Raw genomic sequence first — 20,193 nt, 5'->3', positions numbered from 1 at the left:
AAAGCCAGTAGCTCAAACTTTCAGTAATATGAGACTATTGCATTACAAATGCTTGTGTTTACTCCTGACGTGGAGACGTGCAACCTCCCTTTAGATTACGTTGTTAGGTGCTTCTGGAGCAAGAAATAACAAAATAGACAAGTAACAACTGGTCAAGATGTCGATTTGCAGGCAAGAGAGAGTCCAAAATAAGAGACTGAGGTGAGGTGTGCAACTCAGGGACTTTGTGAGCTTTACCTGAACGATACACTAAAGAGCAGACCTTCCCACCCACCACTTAGGGAGACTATACCAGAGAAAATATATTCAGTTTATTCGTCCAGTTGTGGCAAATATCCCCCATTACAGAGACCAGGACAGCATATTACTACAGGTCAGAACACATGGCTCCTACACTCTAGATAATAGCAAGGTGTTATTGTTCCCAAACTTCACAGCCAAAGTACAGGCCCATCGTGCATCCTTCTTTGAAGCCAAGAAGTCCCTCCGAGAGGCAGCTATTCAATATTCGCAAATGTTCCCAGCAAAGCTCAGAATCATGCTAGGTGGCACCACACATTTTTGTGACTGCCCAGAGGAGACGTGGTCGTGGATGGAAGCATGCAAGCCGGTAACGCCACAGCCCGAAAAACAATCTGCTCCAGAGCAATGAACTACCCCAACAGAAAGAGGCTACGCCGTTCATGGAGAAAGTCACAACTGCAGACGCCTACTGCCTCTCAAACCGAACAAGATAGAAAGGCGTCATTGCAAGCGATAGTACGGATCATTTCGCCACAGATCATTTCGCCACAGAAACAAGATCGAACCACAGACTCAGGAGACGCCACTGGAAGCAAAGTACACCTACCGAAAGTAACCCCGCACTCAGCAGATGAAATCATACGAGTACTTTGGGTAATTGGTTAGTTCACGCAGTGTGCTAATATCCAAACAGGAAGAGACTGTAGGAGAGGGTATTACGGCTATTGGAATTACTCCCGCCGGGACTCAGGTAATCAAGGATATACAAGAGGGTTGGCGGTGCGGACCCAGACATTGTGGGTGAGCCGGGACGAGGGACTTCGTCTTGAGTTACATCTGATCTCCCCCCTGATAAAGTGCTCTCCGCCGGGCAATATGAAGGCAGCTCTCTAACTAAATGTGATTGTTTAAAGGTATAGGCAGACAGCAGTTACGTTTCTGCGAGTCGGGCTAAGGAATTTCAGTTGAGCATACAGCGGTGAGATTATAATATCAATCTCCTATGGGACCGGGTCGCATACTGACACAAGTGGGGGGACACAACAACAACTAGGTACATGGCTGCCATGACTAAATCCAGTAGGGTGATAAATATTCAGGAACTTAAATATTACACTAAGGTATACAGGCAACCAAACAAAGTGCCTAAAGAACACATAGACGAGTACTTAGAAACACTAAAGCTATGTAGAATAGACCCTACAATGCAGAAAGCTCTTGGGAAAGCAAAATCCATTTAGGAAATCTAAGCTGCAATCAAGGAGATGGCCAGAGGGAAAACACCAGGCCCGGATGGGCTCCCTGTGGAATTCTATTCCACCTTTAAATCACTATTCGCCCCACGCTTGGAAAAGGTATTTGCTGACGCGCTGCACTCTGGTCAACGACTGGCCTCCACCAGAGAAGCATTAGTGATCCTGTTACCTAAAACTAAATCTGAACTGCCCAGTACATTCACTTCCGCCCATTCTTAAACATAGATTTCAAAATCCTTAGCAAAATATTAGCCACGCGATTTGTGCCAAACATGCAAGACTTAATCCACACTGACCAAAATGGATTCATACCAACAAGATCGACCTCAGGGATCCGTAGAAGGTTCTACCATGTTTTATACCATCACACAGTCTCTACATTCCCAGACACTGTTGTGATGGCTGGAGATCTGGAAAAAGCCTTAGACTCCCTGCCATGGGACTTTCTGATTCAAGTCATGCAGAGAATGGGATTAAGGAATGAAGGCTCCAGTGAGTATAGTTGCTCTATACCGGCCCCAGAGCTAGAGTCAGAACTGGAGGAGTAGTCTCAGCACCGTATGACATTTACAGAGAGACTAGGCAGGGCTGCCAGTTATCCCCTCTGTTGTTCGGCCTAGCTATCGAACCTTTAGCAGAACAGCTTAGGCAGGAGGGGTCGAGGCAGGGACTAATACTGGAGGGGAATGTATATAATTTCTTTTGAAGCAGATGATATACTACTATATTTGAGGCGGGGCGCCCAAGGAGTGACTTTTGCAATGAATATACTGAGGGACTTTGCAAACCTGACAAGACTGAGATACTACCTCCAAAACCCATGTCTTTCCGATCATGCCTTCACTGCCCGAGCCGATAACACTCCCGGCAGGAATCAACTGGGCCCCTGGCTCCTTTAAATACTTGGACATAGAGGTGTTCCATGATCAAATGGAAACCTTGGCCACGTAACGCACTCCCTTAAAACATATATTTAATTCTAGCGCTCCCTCAAACTCACAGTTATGGCTTGAGTGGCACTATCTAAAATGGTCGTACTCTTAAGGCCACTATACTTCTTCGTTAATCCCCATCTTGATCCCCAGAAAATGGTTCAGAGAGTTGGACTCTATGCTAAGAGACCTGATTTAGGAGGAGGGGTCGCCAAAGAGTATAACTGGCAGTGCTACTGAGGTCACAGATTCTGAGGCCTACTACCTAGCAGCGCAGTGCCTTGCTCAGTGGTTGGATGTGAAAGGTCAGGAAAGCTTAAGACCCTCTGCACGAGCGGTCAACAAGAGGAGATTGCTATCAAAATTAGTGTACCCAAAAGGTACAGATACAAGCCCCTGGCACGCTATTACAGGTTGCGCTGAAATACTGGAAAATAAGCATGCGCCATACAGCGTGGACCCCCCCTATAAATGCCAGACCTTCCCTTGGCCTACCTAGGGATGACATCCCCTTCCTATTTGCGGAAGCTCGGTTGCGAGAGTGGCAACAGCAGGCATACTGACGGCCTGTGACTTATCAGGAGGGAGAACTGATCCCCCTTGAAGACTTCATCACGCACTCTGACTTGCCTCTGGGCCAATTCTTAAATTATCACACAATGATGGGGACCTTTAGGTCACTGTGGGGAAGAGGCAGACGCGAACCTGACACGCATGCTTTGATGCAAGCAGTGGTGATGCTTGGGTTGGCAAGAAATTTAGTAAAATGGCTATACAGAGCATTCAGGGAGATGATAGTAAAGCCCCTGAATCACTTACAAAAGAAATGTGGAGACTTTATATGCAGGGAGATGACTGAGGCAGACTGGGGCAAAGCCCTGAACTGCCCAAAGAAAGATTTTAGGATTTCAAACTTCACGTACACACAATTCAACTTCCTGCACATGACTTACCTCACCACACAAATACTTAACATCATGTACGGTACTGGGGAGCAGCAGTGCCCTAGATGTGGGACCCCCGACGTGGGGTTTACATACATGGTTTGGGATTTTCCAGGCCTACAGGAGTATTGGCACCAGATTGTGGAGACATTAAATGATGTGCTGTTCTGCTCATTGTCCTTCATGGCAGAGGTCTGTCTCCTGGGTCACTTCCCACGACCTAAATCCAGGTAGTTTTGTGGATTTTGTGCCAATACTGGCAAGAAGATGCATAGCCCTCCATTGGCAGGCAACAATAAGACCTAAAACGCAGGACTGTGAAGAAGCTGTTTTTGCCTGGGCCAGAGCAGAAGAAACAGCGCTGATAGAGGAGGACAACTGAGGCATGAGACGCCACCCAATAGCATTGTGACTGTGGTCGAAAGTGCTGAGGGCCTAGGATAGCAGGGGAGGAGAAGACGGGGAGAGCTCCCAGACAACATACAGAATGACAACTCACAAGTGAATGCCCCAAACTTCCCTCAACTGAACCCAACACCAGGGAGTAGCCAACCCATTTGAAATCTCACCCATTCCCCCAACCAGACATGAATACGGATGACCCTCATATGTTGGAGTGAAACTAGATATAGAATAATGGAATCTACAACGACCACATAGATACCAGACATCTGAATGCTTTATGTTTTGATTGTTTACTATGTTACACATTTTATTGTTTTACTATAATAAAGATTTCTACAAAAAGGCACTATTCCTGCCTCCCCTAAGACATAATGAGAGAACAAGGGACTGAATGTAACATCATATCGATATTCTAGTAGGGTGAAATGCAATATCATGACGATTTAACCCAGATATGCCTAAATACTCCCTGAACTGCATACCCAATTGAATTGTATTTCTTTAATAAAAGGCCTAATTGTAGATGCAAAGTTTTCTTTCACTCGTCTTGTCGACAAGAAATTCCAATAAAAAGATATTTAAAAAAATAATAATTATTTAGTTTATCTCATTCACAATAGGACAGAGGTAATATGTGGGAAGACGCCATAAAAAGGCAACCGACCAACGAAAACCCTCACTCTTAACCCTTCCTCGTGAAACAAATGCTCATAACATACATACATACATTATCCACACTCACTTTGAGTGGGAGTTCACATCCGAGGGCCATCTGTTAGCAGTGCTAGGCTTCTTTGCCAACCAGCACCCTAAAGACATGAAGCACGTCAAGCACACTGGAGTAAAACACAGGGCGGGCCAGAGGAACGTAGATGTCAGGATGTTGCGGCCTTTCCATGGGATACAAGTATGTATGTCTGTATTTGTATATTATATACATATATATATACACGTGCATCAATACACTGTGGTTGGGCCACTAATAAAGCGTTTGAGCTTCACACATTTATCTGGCTCCTCTGACAATGACCTAATGGACACTGGAGCCAAACAAGCTCTTCTGTCACGTGGTTATTTATTGCCGATCCTGCTGCCATTTTGGGCTAAAGAACGAAACAAAGTTGTCCAACTGGCGCTGACCTCTAGAAACCTTTTCCCAAGGAGCAACCAGTCTTTTCCAGTATTCTGACTAAATGATTGTGCTGGCTGCATGATAGTGTGGGTGGCTGGATTTTCATAAAGCGGGGCAAGAGTAGAGCGTGTTTTTACTGTCATCAGAATAACAATGGCTGAGTTGAGAGTCTCATTCTGTAACTAAGGAATTCACGTTCTAATGGACTGCTTCAAATGTAAATTTATTTAATAAGATGGCCTGAACGTTGGCATAGTTTGCCTGCTTTGATTGGTGAGTCTGGATGAAGCAGGTCAAAAGTGATAAATTCATGGCCACAGCCTAAATGTCTTGGTCCATAGCAAGTGAGAACAGCAAGATGTTGCTCTAAATGTCTTTAAAGCTGTTGGATATTGGTACTTTCCAATAGGCTGAAGAAGGCTTCCTTCGTGATGTTGATGTATTCAAAGCTAGGGAGGGTGGAATTAGAGGAATATATGTTTGTATCTGGACAAGGCAATAGTGATCAGGTCAGCCACTCTGGAGATTAAGTTGTGGGTAACAAGATCAGGCTATCAGGCTTTTAACTATGTAGTAGAGCATTGTGGCTGCTGTGCATTATGGTGAAAAGTAATAATGAAGCATTAAGCATTTTTGTTACCTTTATACAAACGAAGGCGACATTATATACAACTGAAAAACCTGATTAAAAAAAAAAGATTTTAACATAAAAAATGTCTTCTCGTCTTTTTCTACTTGTACTGCTGGCAACTTCTTCCTGCCTGTTCTAATGCTTGTTTGTTATAATTTTTTTTGTTATGGGGGAGCAGGACATAAATAACGGGGGAGTGGAGTTTGGAAAACAGTAATTTAATTAGAGCAAAAGCAGGGGACGGACGCTAGGGGAGAATCAACAGAAGCCAGATTCCAAGGGCAGACTGACGTGATGCTTCGGTGGTGCGCTGATGCAAAATGGTGGTGGTGAATGATGTTTGGTGCTCAGGTGGTGACACTATATTGTCTGCATTAGAGGTACGTTGTGGACTGTGGAGTTGAAATATATTGTTTGGTGTGTAATTATGAGGTGGTTATTGGAAATGGGTGGAGTTGAATTGTGTGGCCTAGAACTGTGGTGTTGAGTGAAATTATGCTTAGTGAAATTGTGTCATGGTGTGGAGTGCATTTCTGTTGATTGGTGGTATGTGGTATAGAGTGCATTTATGTGGGGTGTATTTATGTTGCATTGAGTACAGTGCAATTATGTGGTGCATAGTTACGTGGTACTGAGTGGTATTATGTGGAGTGTATTTATGTTGCATTTAGTAGAGAGTAATTATGTGGTGTGTAATTATGTTGTACTGAGTGGTATGTGGAGTGTATTTATGCTGCATGGAGTAGAGTGTAATTATGTGGCGTGCAATTATGTGCCACAGTGGTATTATGTGGGGTGTATTTATGTTGCATTAACTAGAGTGTAATTATGTGGTGTGTAATTATGTGACACTGAGTGGTATTATGGGGAGTGTATGCTGTATTCAGTAGAGTAATTAATTGGTGTGTAATTTTTGGCACTGAGTGGTATTATTTGGAGTGTATGTTGCATTGAGTGCAGTGTAATTATGTAGCATATAATTATGTGGCACTGAGTGGTATTGTGTGGAGTGCATGTTGCATTCAGTAGAGTGTAATTATGTGACGTGTAATTATGTGGCACCGGGTGGTATTATGGGGCGTGTATGTTGTATTCAGTAGAGTGTAATTATGTGGTGTGCAATTATGTGGCACTGAGTGGTATTTGGAGTGTATGTTGCATTGAGTGCAGTGTAATTATGTAGAATATAATTAGGTAGCACTGTGCGGTATTATGTGGAGTGTATTTATGTTGCATTGAGTAGACTAATTATGTGGTATGTAATTATGTGGCACAGAGTGGTATTATGGGGAGTGTATGCTGCATTCAGTAGAGTAGTTATGTGGTGTGTAATTATGTGCCACTGAGTGGTATTATTTGGAGTGTATGTTGCATTGAGTGCAGTGGAATTATGCAGCAAATAATTATGGGGCACTGAGTGGTATTGTGTGGAGTGCATGTTGCATTCAGTAGAATAATTATGTGGCGTGTAATTATGTGGCACTGAGTGGTATTGTTTGGAGTGTATGTTGCATTGAGTGCAGTGTAATTATGTAGCAAATAATTATGTGGCACTGAGTGGTATTGTGTGGAGTGCATGTTGCATTCAGTAGAGTAATTATGTGGCATGTAATTATGTGGCACTGAGTGGTATTGTTTGGAGTGTATGTTGCATTGAGTGCAGTGTAATTATGTAGCAAATAATTATGTGGCACTGAGTGGTATTGTGTGGAGTGTATGTTGCATTCAGTAGAGTAACTATGTTGTGTGTAATTATGCATAACTGAGTGGAATTATGAGGAGTGTATTTATGTTGCATGGAGTACAGTGTAATTATGTGACAACAAACACAGGATATATTACGCTCATTTACAAACTCGAACGATGTTGCCCAGTTCAAAAGTTGGCAGCTCAAACAGTGAAGACACATACTTTCCAAATTCTTAAAACTGGGCCTTTTTTTGTAAACTCGCCCAAAAAACATGAGCATTCACGCATAGTAAAACAGTGCCAAAGTTTTAAAAAAGTGAGCATGATTTGATGGCTGGGCACTTAAAGATTAATTTGAGGCTTTTGTAAACAGAAACATGGAAGGGGGAGCTTTTGTAAACAGAAACAAGGAAGGGGGAGGCGCAAAAGTGTGGATGGGAACTTAGGGGAAGGGGGGGGGGGGGGGAGTGTGAGTAAGTGATCGTAAACAAAAGGCTTTGCTGAGGGGGAAACAGGAATAAAGGAGGAGGGCCATGTCTGGCTTATGCCACACTAGCGCCGCTGGTCTGTTTCCTGCTGACACGAGCACCATCTGTTTGCAATTACCACCAATGCGATAATTGGAGACAGATAAGGTTGAAGCTCGTACCCGCGGACCCTAGGCCATCCAACAAACAAGGCGGGACAATCACCCACTTTGCACCAATTGCGTGCTGTGTTTTTAAAAAAAAGACACATGCACAAGACAATTTTGGGCTCTGAAAAAATAAAACGCACGCACGAGCGTGTGTTCAGAGCTCAAAAGCCCTCCCCCAAATGCCTCGCAGAGCATGCGGTGGCTCAGGCGAGACCTAAAAAAGAGGCAGCATAGGCAACCAGTTTTCAGAACAACTCTTGCATAAAAGCTTGTGCAGGGCTATTTTTTATGACAGATGAAACCTCGTTCTCTAGTGGAACATAATATAAATTATACATTGCAAGTTACTGTATATCTTAAGGAAAGTATGTGTATCTCCCTCCTATTTGTGGCTAGAAGACCTTGTAGTAAGTGGCCATTGTAATAAATGTACCAAAGGTTTACATTCTTCTAGGTTTCTCAAACAAACAGACTGTGATCATTCAGAGTCTCCCAAAAGGTATGGCTGTCAAAGGGTGAATAATAATCAATTTTCTGATTTCTGTGTTTGTCTGTCCTAAAGAATCAGAGGGTGGATGATATTCTGAAGATTGTTACTGGCAGGTCACGATACCACAGTGAAAATGTTAGTTTTTTTTCTGCATGGAATTTCTGTACATCTAGAAACAGAATTAAAATAACAAAGAATAGCACAAAGAAAATTGATAATATCCATGGGCAAAATAAAGCTAGAAAGAAAATAATTAATACAAAATAAAAGAAAACAATGCAAATAAAAAAAATCAATAAATAGGATTACAGAAATGTGAAAGAGGGACTATTTTCCTCAGAATTAATTAATCTGAGTCAAGCTGTTTAGACAATAAGTTATACCATAGACTGCAAACTGTGCATCTAGCGTACAGCGCTGTTTATTCACATAACTGTAGGACAAACAGTATATGAGGGTACAAATTATGGTACACTAAGGTCACATTATATAAAACAACTGTAAAATGTAGACAATTTCAACAAGACTCCATTCATGTTTGCCTGGGTCCAAGCAAAACACGTAAAAAAAAACTTCAACAAAATAATGAAAATAAATGTATTCTGATAAGTCCTTTGATAGGGCAGCCCAGTCGCTCTGGTCTCTTTGCCTGGCACTAGGGCCCATCTGACAGGTGTGAATTTTGACTCTTGGACCTGAACGGTTTACCAGTGCTTCTTCTAGACAGAGCTGTAATATACCCCACATGACCCATCAGTTTAAACAACAAGCATTTGCAATGCAATAGGTCTTGCATGCTGAAGGTTTGAGCTATTGGCGTTGCTAATAATAATGAAACACCCACCAATAGCTCAAACTTTCAGTAATGCAAGCGCAATTACATTGTAAATCAATCACAGCACTCTCGCTTTAGCTGTAAACATCTTAAGCTAAAGAGCGGGTGCAGCTATTGCTTCAAAAGTAAAGAAATGGAAAAAGAAAACTGTTGATTGCTTTACTCTTAAACCAATCGCTGCACCCCCGCTTGAGCTTAAGATGTTTAAAGCTAATGTGTGGGTGCCGCCTTTGTAACCAAAGAAAATAAAGACAACAAAAAAAAGTGCGCGCCCGCTTCGGATCACAACTAACCAAAAGAGAGGCGCGGCAGTCATTATTCCAGCAATGGCGTGCTGCACTGAAAAAATTAATTTAAAAAAAGCATTGCGGAACAGCGTCTCCTGCCTGCAACAGGACAAAGCTATTTAAGATAATAGTGCTCCGAGCCTGTAATAAAAAACATAACGAGTAGCCACACATGCAACAGGGAGTGTGCTCATGGGAGGTTACAAGAAGAGAAAAGGTGGTCCTAAAGTGGGACTACTAAGCTTATTGTCCAATGAAAAGCCACCATTTACATAAATAAGACAGTGGCAGGAGCCAATTAAAAAGATGGGTGGAAACTGGATGGAGCTTCATGCACATATCTTGAATACAGTATGTCTCTAAGAGGGAGCTCAATGGCTGCATAGGCAAGACCTAAGAGAGTACAGACTGAAACTACCCTGGCAACAGAGGGAGCGTGAAAGGGAGCATGCAATACATGCAGGTACACGAACATCTTTGGAATAGAAAACATTAACACACCAGAACACGTCAATCTCTTGAAACATAGTTCACAGTGAATAAAGTAAATTAACAGTAAAGCATCTGCAACATTTTTTTTAAAAAATCTATTAATACATAATCGACCACCTATGTAGCGGTTAACACATTGTATTTCCACAGTGTTGCTTCAATATTCCTTTATACTGTATGTAGACCCTTTGCTAATTCTGCTAACTCCTACTATAGTGGTTCTGTTTTAAAAGTAACTAAAAGCCTGCCACGTGTAGACTTTCCTCTATGGTAGTTGGCATTGCATTTGTACTCTAATGCCTTGGCAGTTATCCCATAGGGGCATATTAGCAGAGCTGGGCCCATTTCAGATTGGTTTCAGAGTTAAGAACCCCTATAAGTGGTCCTGTTTACTGAAGACTGTCAGATGGCTCCGTATTAATAAGGTGTCTCTCAATCTGCAAACACAAAGGGGGGAGTTAAAGTAAATATAAACGATTGCGGATGAGGAGGAAATGAGTAGGACAGAGGGCAATGGGAGTAACACTAAAAGGTGACAAAAACACAGTAGTTAGGGGAGAAGCACACAAGAGAAAGTGCAACATGAAGCGTGGGGAGAAGCACACGATCATGGAGTATTCAAGCAAAAAGAAACAAGCATTTACAATGCAATGGTCTCGGCAGCATTAAAGGTAGAGAGAGCTATTGGCATTGCTCATGATTTTTTTTTTTTTATAATAAATAAATGGCACTGTCATTTACATTGCCAATAGCTTCATCGCTTTCATATGCGAGACCTATTGCATTAGCACCCACACACAGAGTAAGAAGTTGATAGTGAGTAGGAGAGAGTTATTAGTAAAGAGTATTAGAGAGAGCATCGGAGCTGTGTTAATAAGAACAGCTGTGAGCCCGTGCCTGATGTGCATCATCAGAGCTGTGTGAATAATAACTGCGTCAGCCCCGTGCCTGAGGTGCATCATCAGAGCTGTGTGAATAATAACAGCTGTGAGCCCCTGCCTGAGGTGCATCATCAGAGCTGTGTGAATAATAACAGCTGTGAGCCCGTGCCTGAGGTGCATCATCAGAGCTGTGTGAATAATAAGTGCGTCAGCCCCGTGCCTGAGGTGCATCATCAGAGCTGTGTGAATAATAACAGCTGTGAGCCCCTGCCTGAGGTGCATTATCAGAGCTGTGTGAATAATAACAGCTGTGAGCCCGTGCCTGAGGTGCATCATCAGAGCTGTGTGATTAATAACTGCGTCAGCCCCGTGCCTGAGGTGCATCATCAGAGCTGTGTGAATAATAACTGCGTCAGCCCCGTGCCAGAGGTGGATCATCAGAGTTGTGTGAATAATACCAGCTGTGAGCCCGTGCCTGAGGTGCATCAGAGCTGTGTGAATAATAACAGCTGTGAGTCCGTGCCTGGGGTGCATCATCAGAGCTGTGTGAATAATAACTGCGTCAGCTCCGTGCCTGAGGTGCATCATCAGAGCTGTGTGAATAATAGCAGCAGGCAGCCCCTGCCTGAGGTGCATAATCAGAGCTGTGTGAATAATAACAGCTGTGAGCCCCTGCCTGAGGTGCATCATCAGAGCTGTGTGAATAATAACAGCTGTGAGCCCGTGCCTGAGGTGCATCATCAGAGCTGTGTGAATAATAAGTGCGTCAGCCCCGTGCCTGAGGTGCATCATCAGAGCTGTGTGAATAATAACTGCGTCAGCCCCTGCCTGAGGTGGATCATCAGAGTTGTGTGAATAATACCAGCTGTGAGCCCGTGCCTGGGGTGCATCATCAGAGCTGTGTGAATAATAATTGCGTCAGCCCCGTGCCTGAGGTGCATCATCAGAGCTGTGTGAATAATAGCAGCAGGCAGCCCCTGCCTGAGGTGCATCATCAGAGCTGTGTGAATAATAGCAGCAGGCAGCCCCTGCCTGAGGTGCATCATCAGAGCTGTGTGAATAATAGCAGCAGGCAGCCCCTGCCTGAGGTGCATCATCAGAGCGGTGTCATTAATAACTGCGTCAGCCCCGTGCCTGAGGTGCATTATCAGAGCTGTGTGAATAATAACAGGTGTGAGCCCCTGCCTGAGGTGCATCACCAGAGCTGTGTGAATAATAACAGCTGTGAGCCCCTGCCTGAGGTGCATCATCAGAGCTGTGTGAATAATAACGGTGTCAGCCCCGTGCCTGAGGTGCATTATCAGAGCTGTGTGAATAATAACTGTGTGACCCCGCAATAGCCCAGTGCGAGTGCTGTTTGAGCCAACCACTTCGATACCGTGGTCTGTGGATTTTTATTGACAACGCGCAACCCCTTCCATCTATGCTACACATGAGAGAGGTCGTAAGGGGGGTCCGCAAGTGTAAAGCCCTAACTCTGTCTGACCTTCTGTGTTGAGGACGCAAGCCTCCCGGGCCGATGGGAAGGAGCCCGGAGCCAAACAAACTATGAAGCATTAAACACTACGAAAACCGCCTTCCTTCCCAGCCTGGGCAGGGACCTGGGGGCAAACAACGGCGGCCCTCTCAGCGCCCACACGAGCTGCTGAAAATTGATTCACGATTGTAGCACGCAGGGCCATACCGCAGCTAGTGTCCCAGCCCTGGGTTGCCCCAGCTCGCTCGAGGCGCTCGCTGCCATGCTCCATATGAAAGATGGGGGGGGGGGTCGCCATGCGGGCCTCCCCACGCGGTGGAAAGGGGCAATGCCTGCACATGATAACCTCTCCAGGGACAGCGTGGGCCATACCGCAGCTAGTTTCCCAGCGCTGGGTTGCCCCAGCTCGCTTGAGGCGCTCGCTGCCATGCTCCATATGAAAGAGAGGTGGGGGGGGGTCGCCATGCGGGCCTTTCCACGCGGTGGAAAGTGGCAATGCCTGCACATGATAACCTCCCCAGGGACAGCGTGGGGCAGGGGAAAGCAGTGAAACGCTAGCACGCACGTGTCGCGACAAAATCAAGCCACAGAGGAAGATTCAGACGAACGCCTTGGGATTGGGTCACGCGCGTGAACTGTCTACGTTACAAGCTCACGCGCCCGACCCAATCCCAAGGCGCGCGTCTGAATCCGCCTCTGCCATAGACAATGCTGCGTGCGTGGCCAGCTCTGTTCTCACTCCTTGTCCGGTCTTGTCGGCTGAGCCGACAACTATGGTTCTCTGGCGAGAACGCGCTTCTAGCCGAGACCCAAAAACTAGTTTTCCAAAAGTGAGCAGTGGAAAGACAGAAGCCAGCCAGAGAGATGGTAAAGAGGCTATGCTGCACATAGGAGGGACTAATGTAAAATGGACAGGCTCGGACAAGGAGAGTCATCATAAGAAGCAAGCAAATGAGAGTGGCAAATCCATGGTAAGCAATGGGCAGGCTCTAAGCACACGTCATTTTCTTGGTAAGCCCACAATAAGTGTTTCTGAACAAGACAGCTTAAGCTGTCTGCAGGATGCACATTAAGGACAGTTACAAGTTGTATGAGTCACATAGTATCCATATTGGTCGGCATTATATGATAAGAGTGCCTGGTTAGAGATACACAAAGACTGAATTTAAAATATAAAGCAGTGGTTGTGTATATTAATACATAAGACATTGTTATGACCCTAATGAGCACTTTTCAGCAACCTTACAATTATGACTGGTTAAGAACAAGCATCTGCAATGCAATAGGTCCCGCATTTACGAGCGTCTGAACTACGGGCATTGAAATGCCTTTTATTTATGTTTTGTTTTTAGAACATACAAAAAGGCATTGTCATTTACAATGCCAATATCTTAAACTCATGCAAATGCAAGTTCTATTGCATTCCAAATGCTTGAGTTGCCCCCTTCTGTCTCCCATGTCCCCTGCAAAGCTCCCCGTTTGGTACGAATTAAATAAACAAGCCAGTGGTCACAACTGCACACGAGAGGCCCTCCTGCAGTAAGAGAAGCTCAAAGAAAATAGTGCTTACAGACTAAAGACGACGTACCGTGCAACAATGGAAATGAAAGGGCAAGTCCTCGTGGTAGGTTACAAATGATAAAAAAGCGGTACTATGGAGGGACTAACAAGCCCAATAACAAAACCAGAAGCCAGCATTTATGAAGGACAATGACACAGGCCTATGACAAATATGCTGAAGAGAGGGAGGGGCATCAAGTACATACTCAAATACAGCATGGCTCGCAAAGCAGCGCATGCGCTGCCCAGGCTCGTCCTAAAAAAAGAAACTTTCAGTGGGAATGCACCTTCTCGGTGTCGGTTCATAGATCAGTGTTATATCAGGAGGGGACAAGCCCGGGTAGAGGGCGTCTGCCCACTTTTCCACAGGGTGGACGCTGTCTTCCCTGCCAAGGAGTTGGTCCCCATAGAAATCTACTGAACTTGTCCCTGTGTCATTTTCAGACACCGAGACACATTCCGCAGCGCCTGCACTTTGTCTGCTTGCATTCCAAGCAGCAACGTGCAGGTGAGGGGGCATGGTTATTTTAAATTCCAGCTGAGCCCAAAACAAAGTTAAGGGGCCATCTAGCCTCCTTTTGATGGATCCTGGCTGGGAGCCATCTAAAACCTCACACCTAGCTGCAAAAGCAATGGAGGAAAAACGACAGCTCACAGCTGGTTTACACTTCACAGATACTTAAGAAAGCCATGCTTTTGACTTCCTTCAATCCCTGCATATAAAGCAAAAGTATGCACTTTGAGAATGTCCGATGTGTTGGTCTGTCCCAGTGTTTACACAAATAATTTAACAGCTTCCGTGCAGCCGCGATTCTGCGCCTGTGCGGCAAAATCTGAAGTGGGCGGGTTCATGACGGCCCCCAGCCGTCATCCGCACACGCCACCGCAGTGCATGACGGACGGGGGCCGCCATCAGAACGCAAGGGGTTAAATACATCAAAATAGAGGTATTTCTTTTATAGTGCTAGTCATCCCAATCCAGGGTGTCGGAGAGTTTTACATCACACGTACACATTATTCCTTGGCAATAAATTGTGTGTGTAAATCAATGTACAGGATGAGGTACATAAGACAGTGAGGGGTACAAGGTGTAGGTGTCACATGTCCTTTATAGCTCACTGTGCTAAATTGGAAGGATTACAATTTATGAACTGCATGTAATAAAAGGATCTCAGAGTTAACAGCAGTAACCCACTTATCGATCTACATAAAATAAAAAATGTTGTCAAGCGATATGCTTTGCAGGAGATATATAACTATCTATGCTACTTTGATTCAAAACTGGAACTAGACAAAAACACAGCTGTCTCCAGCAAGTGCACTAAAATCTCAGAGCATGTGTCGCACCGGTGGGGGCGGACTAGAGCAAAAAAAACTGTGACCAAGAGGTTGAACACAGGCCCCTGCAGCAGACGCCTTTGTTCACTGAGCCACCATACCCGGCATACACACATCTTTCTCTCTGTCTCGCTCTCTCTCTATATATATATCTCCCTCCCTCCCTCTCTGTTTCTGTCTCCCTTTCTGTCACCATCTCTCTCCCTGTCTCACTCACTGTATGTCTGTCTCCCTCCCTCTCTCCCTCCCTCCCCCCTCCCCCTCCCCCTCTCTCTCTCTCCCTCCCTCCCCCCTCCCTCCCTCTCTCTCCCCCCTCCCTCCCTCCCTCTCCCCCCTCCCTCCCTCCCTCTCTCCCACTCCCCCCTCCCTCCCTCCCTCCCACTCCCCCTCCCTCCCTCCCTCTCTCCCACTCCCCCTCCCTCCCTCCCTCTCTCCCACTCCCCTTCCCTCCCTCGCTCTCTGTCTGTCTACCTCTGCCGGACTCCCTCCCTCCGTCTCCCTCTATCTGTCGCTTTCCTTTGTCTGTCTCCCTCCCTCTGTCTCCTCCTCTCTCCCTCTGTCCGTCTCCCTCCCTCTGTCTTGCTGTCTGTCTGTCTCCCTTCCCGTCTGTCTCCCTCCCTCTGTCTGTCTGTCTGTCTGTCTCCCTCCCTCTGTCTGTCTGTCTCCCTCCCTCTGTCTGTCTGTCTCCCTCCCTCTGTCTGTCTCCCTCCCTCTGTCTGTCTCCCTCCCTCTGTCTGTCTGCCTCCCTCCCTCTGTCTGTCTGTCTCCCTCCCTCCCTCTGTCTGTCTCCCTCCCTCTGTCTGTCTCCCTCCCTCTCTCTGTCTCCCTCCCTCTCTCTGTCTCCCTCCCGCTGTCCGTCTCCCTCCCTCTGTCTTGCTGTCTGTCTGTCTGTCTGTCTCCCTCCCCTTCTGTCTCCCTTCCTCTGTCTGTCTCCCTTCCTCTGTCTGTCTGTCTGTCTGTCTCCCTCCCTCTGTCTGTCTGTCTCCCTCCCTCTGTCTGTCTCCCTCCCTCTGTCTGTCTGTCTCCCTCTGTCTGTCTGTCTCCCTCCCTCTGTCTCCCTCCCTCTGTCCGTCTCCCTCCCTCTGTCTGTCTGTCTCCCTCCCTCTGTCTGTCTGTCTCCCTCCCTCTGTCCGTATGTCTCCCTCCCTCTGTCTGTCTGTCTCCCTCCCTCTGTCTGTCTCCCTCCCTCTGTCTGTCTCCCTCCCTCTGTCTGTCTCCCTCCCTCTGTCTGTCTCCCTCCCTCTGTCTGTCTCCCTCCCTCTGTCTGTCTCCCTCCCTCTGTCCGTCTCCCTCCCTCTGTCCGTCTCCCTCCCTCTGTCCGTCTCCCTCCCTCTGTCCGTCTCCCTCCCTCTGTCTTGCAGTCTGTCTGTCTGTCTGTCTGTCTGTCTGTCTCCCTCCCCGTCTGTCTCCCTCCCTCTGTCTGTCTCCCTCCCTCTGTCTGTCTGTCTCCCTCCCTCTGTCTGTCTCCCTCCCTCTGTCTGTCTCCCTCCCTCTGTCCATCTCCCTCCCTCTGTCCGTCTCCCTCCCTCTGTCCGTCTCCCTCCCTCTGTCCGTCTCCCTCCCTCTGTCCGTCTCCCTCCCTCTGTCTTGCAGTCTGTCTGTCTCCCTCCCCGTCTGTCTCCCTCCCTCTGTCTGTCTCCCTCCCTCTGTCTGTCTCCCTCCCTCTGTCCGTCTCCCTCCCTCTGTCCGTCTCCCTCCCTCTGTCCGTCTCCCTCCCTCTGTCCGTCTCCCTCCCTCTGTCTTGCAGTCTGTCTGTCTCCCTCCCCGTCTGTCTCCCTCCCTCTGTCTGTCTCCCTCCCTCTGTCTGTCTGTCTCCCTCCCTCTGTCTGTCTGTCTCCCTCCCTCTGTCTGTCTGTCTCCCTCCCTCTGTCTGTCTCCCTCCCTCTGTCTGTCTTCCTCTGTTTCCCTCCGTCTCCCTACGTCTGTCACCTCACCCCAACTTCCTGGGCACACACACAGCTACACCTGAGTACTTAACAGGTCTTTAAAAGACCATTTACTTGTTAATGAGGCTTTGTTGTGAATCACCCGGCCCCCATAGAGCAGTGTATCTCGGAGTCCGCGCTGTTGCGGCGGTTTTTGCTGACACTCTTTATTTTTTTTTTATTTTTTTAAACACCAGTACAATGTCTGCAAGGTCCGCGGGCCACCAAGGAAGGCTTGCCAGGCCGTACTAGGAGTACCCAGGATCTAGAGGTATCTTACCATTAGTATTCCCTGAGATTTATTGGGCACCCAAAGATCTATGCACCAAGTGCCTTGACTCCATAATGTATTTCAAAATACAGACTTTGTAGCCAATTAAGCAATAACAGATTTACTGCCACTTTTCTCCATTTGGCCAATTTGCTTGTGGCGCTGTTTAAAACAAATAAATGTATAAATTGAGTCCCAGATTTTGCGTTGGGTTTGCATCACTTTTTTTGGAACTAGGGCATAAAATTGTATTTGTTAAATATTGTAATGTGCCTAAATGCATTTGTGATAAACCTACTAAATATGTGTGTATACTCTTAAGATCTACTGTCAATTCCTGTGAGGTCAAGGGTTGTGATGCCTCTTCCTGTGATGCTACATTTGATGTCACGCGCTGTGATAGCATAATGCCTGACTTGATTAGGCCCCCCACTTCTTTTTAAGGACTTGGGCACGATTAGGATTACAATTTATTAACTACAACTAATAAAAGGATATGTATCAAAAGCAGTAGCGCATTTATCTACATAAATTGCAAATCGGAGATCAACATGTTACTCGTAGTGCTCGGCAGGAGCACATTAACTTTTAGGAGTCAAACTGTGCCTAGGCAATACACAGATCTCTGCAGAAGGTAACCACGCGATGTACCGTACTGTTATCGTTAGCCCTTGAAAATAACTGGGCACACCAAGATCGCTGCAGCAGGTTTCCTAATCGCATAAGATATTTTTAAAATGCAGCCTCTTTGTTACCAAACAAGTAAGCCAGCCAGAACACACCTTCTGTCACAATTGTCCTAGTAGCTAATTTCTTTACGACAGTTTTGTTTTTTAATATATGCATACGTTAACTATAGTACCCCCTTTTCAAGACTCCATCCTCTTTTCTCAGCAACACCAGATCCCAAAATATTTTCCATTAAAAGTACCACATTTTTTTTTACATTAGAGACTAGCACTCGCCCACTTTTCCGAGAACTTTTCTACAGTAAGTCTCAAGTATTCTAACACTAGACCGCGCATTTGGAAGGAACGTCACTTGAAGAAGCCATGTTAGGGGTAGGCGCATCAATCAATGCACTAAGATACAACCTCTGAAATGCCGCTACACATGGAAAAGCAAGCCGTAGGTTGTTTCAGAAACACGTGCAATGAATCGTTGAGTGGAAGGAGGGAGTGACAAAATCGCCTACCTCTTACACCCGAATGTGACCCCATTCTCGTGGTGTCTCTTCAGCCGTAGCCAATGACACTTCACACGCAGCGACTTGTTTCTGAATGTGCTGAAGGGCAAGTGGATGCAACACCGCGAGAGTGTTGTTGGTATCGCGAGAGTTGTAGCTGTCTAGCAGCCGCCAATAGGGTGAGGCCAGTTAACGTCACAGTTAAAGACACAGGTCTGCAGTTGGAAACTTCAATTTTGAACGCTTAGTCCATATTGTTTGATCGTGCGAACGCTATAAATAAACATGGTTAACGTTCCCTCTTTCTATTAGATGTTGATCCAATTCGTTGCTCGCATGTGTGGCTTTGCCTGCCTTACATGTAAGGTTAGTTAGTCTGTTGCACAGTTCTGGCTTCTAACCGAGACCACCGAACGAAAATCGAGTGTAGTCTCAAGCACTATGGAGTTAATTTTTCAGCGAGTTCTAACCTGGCTCTAGAGTTTACATTAGTTTCAGGATGTAATCGGATGTTGCGCATCCCACCTACTATGTACTTTAGAAAGTATCAATAAATACAAGCATTTTGTAGAGTTGTCTTTAATCACTTTCTTACTGTGTGTCCCTTTTAGGCTCCTTTTTCCCCTCACGCGCCTTCCCTGCCCTTTGTGACATTAGCAGCCTGGCATTCTAGAATGACAGGTGATACTCAAGCTGCAGCCCTACCAAGTGACACGCATCAGGCGTGACACTAGCGCATTTCAGTGTGGTGGTCCGCACCACAGCACTGAAATGCATTGTCACGCATTATAGTGCCACTTCAACTGACACGTGGAGTGCTGCTAAAATGCGTATGGTCGACTAAGCAAGCTATGAGCATGGTGGCACTTTTCACAGCATGCAGAGGCTAAGAGGTGCTCGCAGATCTGTGAGTACTGCAATGCTACATTGAATGCAAGTGTTGTAGACACACACCACCCTCGGCCGACACACGTGGTGCCTAACTTAAACTGACGTCATAGTCAGTGCCCAACGGTAAAGTAGACAGACAGTGAGATTCAACCTAGAGCGCCGTCCACACTGTAATTTGTGTTGGTGCGGCGCGCCGACAGGTATTATGTAATTGCATGTTGATGGGTTCCTTAGCTTGAGGCGTGCGTTTTGGAAAAGTTTGTATTTCGAAGTCCATTAGAGTGAGGTTTATCGACAATGTGCATCAATGGAGATTAATGTGTCAGTGTGCTTTTTTGAAAAACGTGTCTGTCTTCCTGCTGGTTTTTAAATCATGACAGCTGAATATGTGATTTGTAGATCTGTTTACAAAGGTGTTAATTGTAGTGCACATTTCGGCTATGATGAAGCAGTTGTTCTCTTCCCGCGAATATTTTCCCCGCTTTCCTTTATAAGATGTTGATGTTTTGCGAGCATGTCTTTATTAAAAAAAACATGTTTATAAGCCGTTTCGCTCATGGAGCCAAACAGTGTTGTACAAATTACCATAAATAAGTGGTAACAACTTTAAAATATTTATGTTTGAATGCATTAATGAATATAATACAAACTTTAGTTGTACACACTACTAAACAGACATCATTTGCTGTTA

The 20,193-nt window shown here is 45.8% G+C and overlaps 1 protein-coding gene across 1 annotated transcript in view; it reads right to left on the bottom strand.

Moving 5' to 3' along the window:
- Window positions 1-18,758, bottom strand: part of CISD1 (CDGSH iron sulfur domain 1) — a 67,311-nt gene extending 48,553 nt beyond the window's left edge. Inside the window, exon 1 of the mRNA XM_086921936.1 lies at window positions 18,621-18,758. Coding sequence (XP_086778062.1) covers window positions 18,621-18,645 — 25 coding nt within the window. The 5' untranslated portion in view covers window positions 18,646-18,758. The remainder of the gene's footprint in view (window positions 1-18,620) is intronic.
- Between the last annotated feature and the right edge of the window lie 1,435 nt (window positions 18,759-20,193).

The sequence above is a fragment of the Lissotriton vulgaris genome, chromosome 5 (genome assembly GCF_964263255.1).
Source record: "Lissotriton vulgaris chromosome 5, aLisVul1.2, whole genome shotgun sequence".
Taxonomy (NCBI): Eukaryota; Metazoa; Chordata; class Amphibia; order Caudata; family Salamandridae; genus Lissotriton; species Lissotriton vulgaris.
Note: the sequence above shows the minus strand (reverse complement) of the source record. Positions and strands in the feature narration are given on the sequence as shown.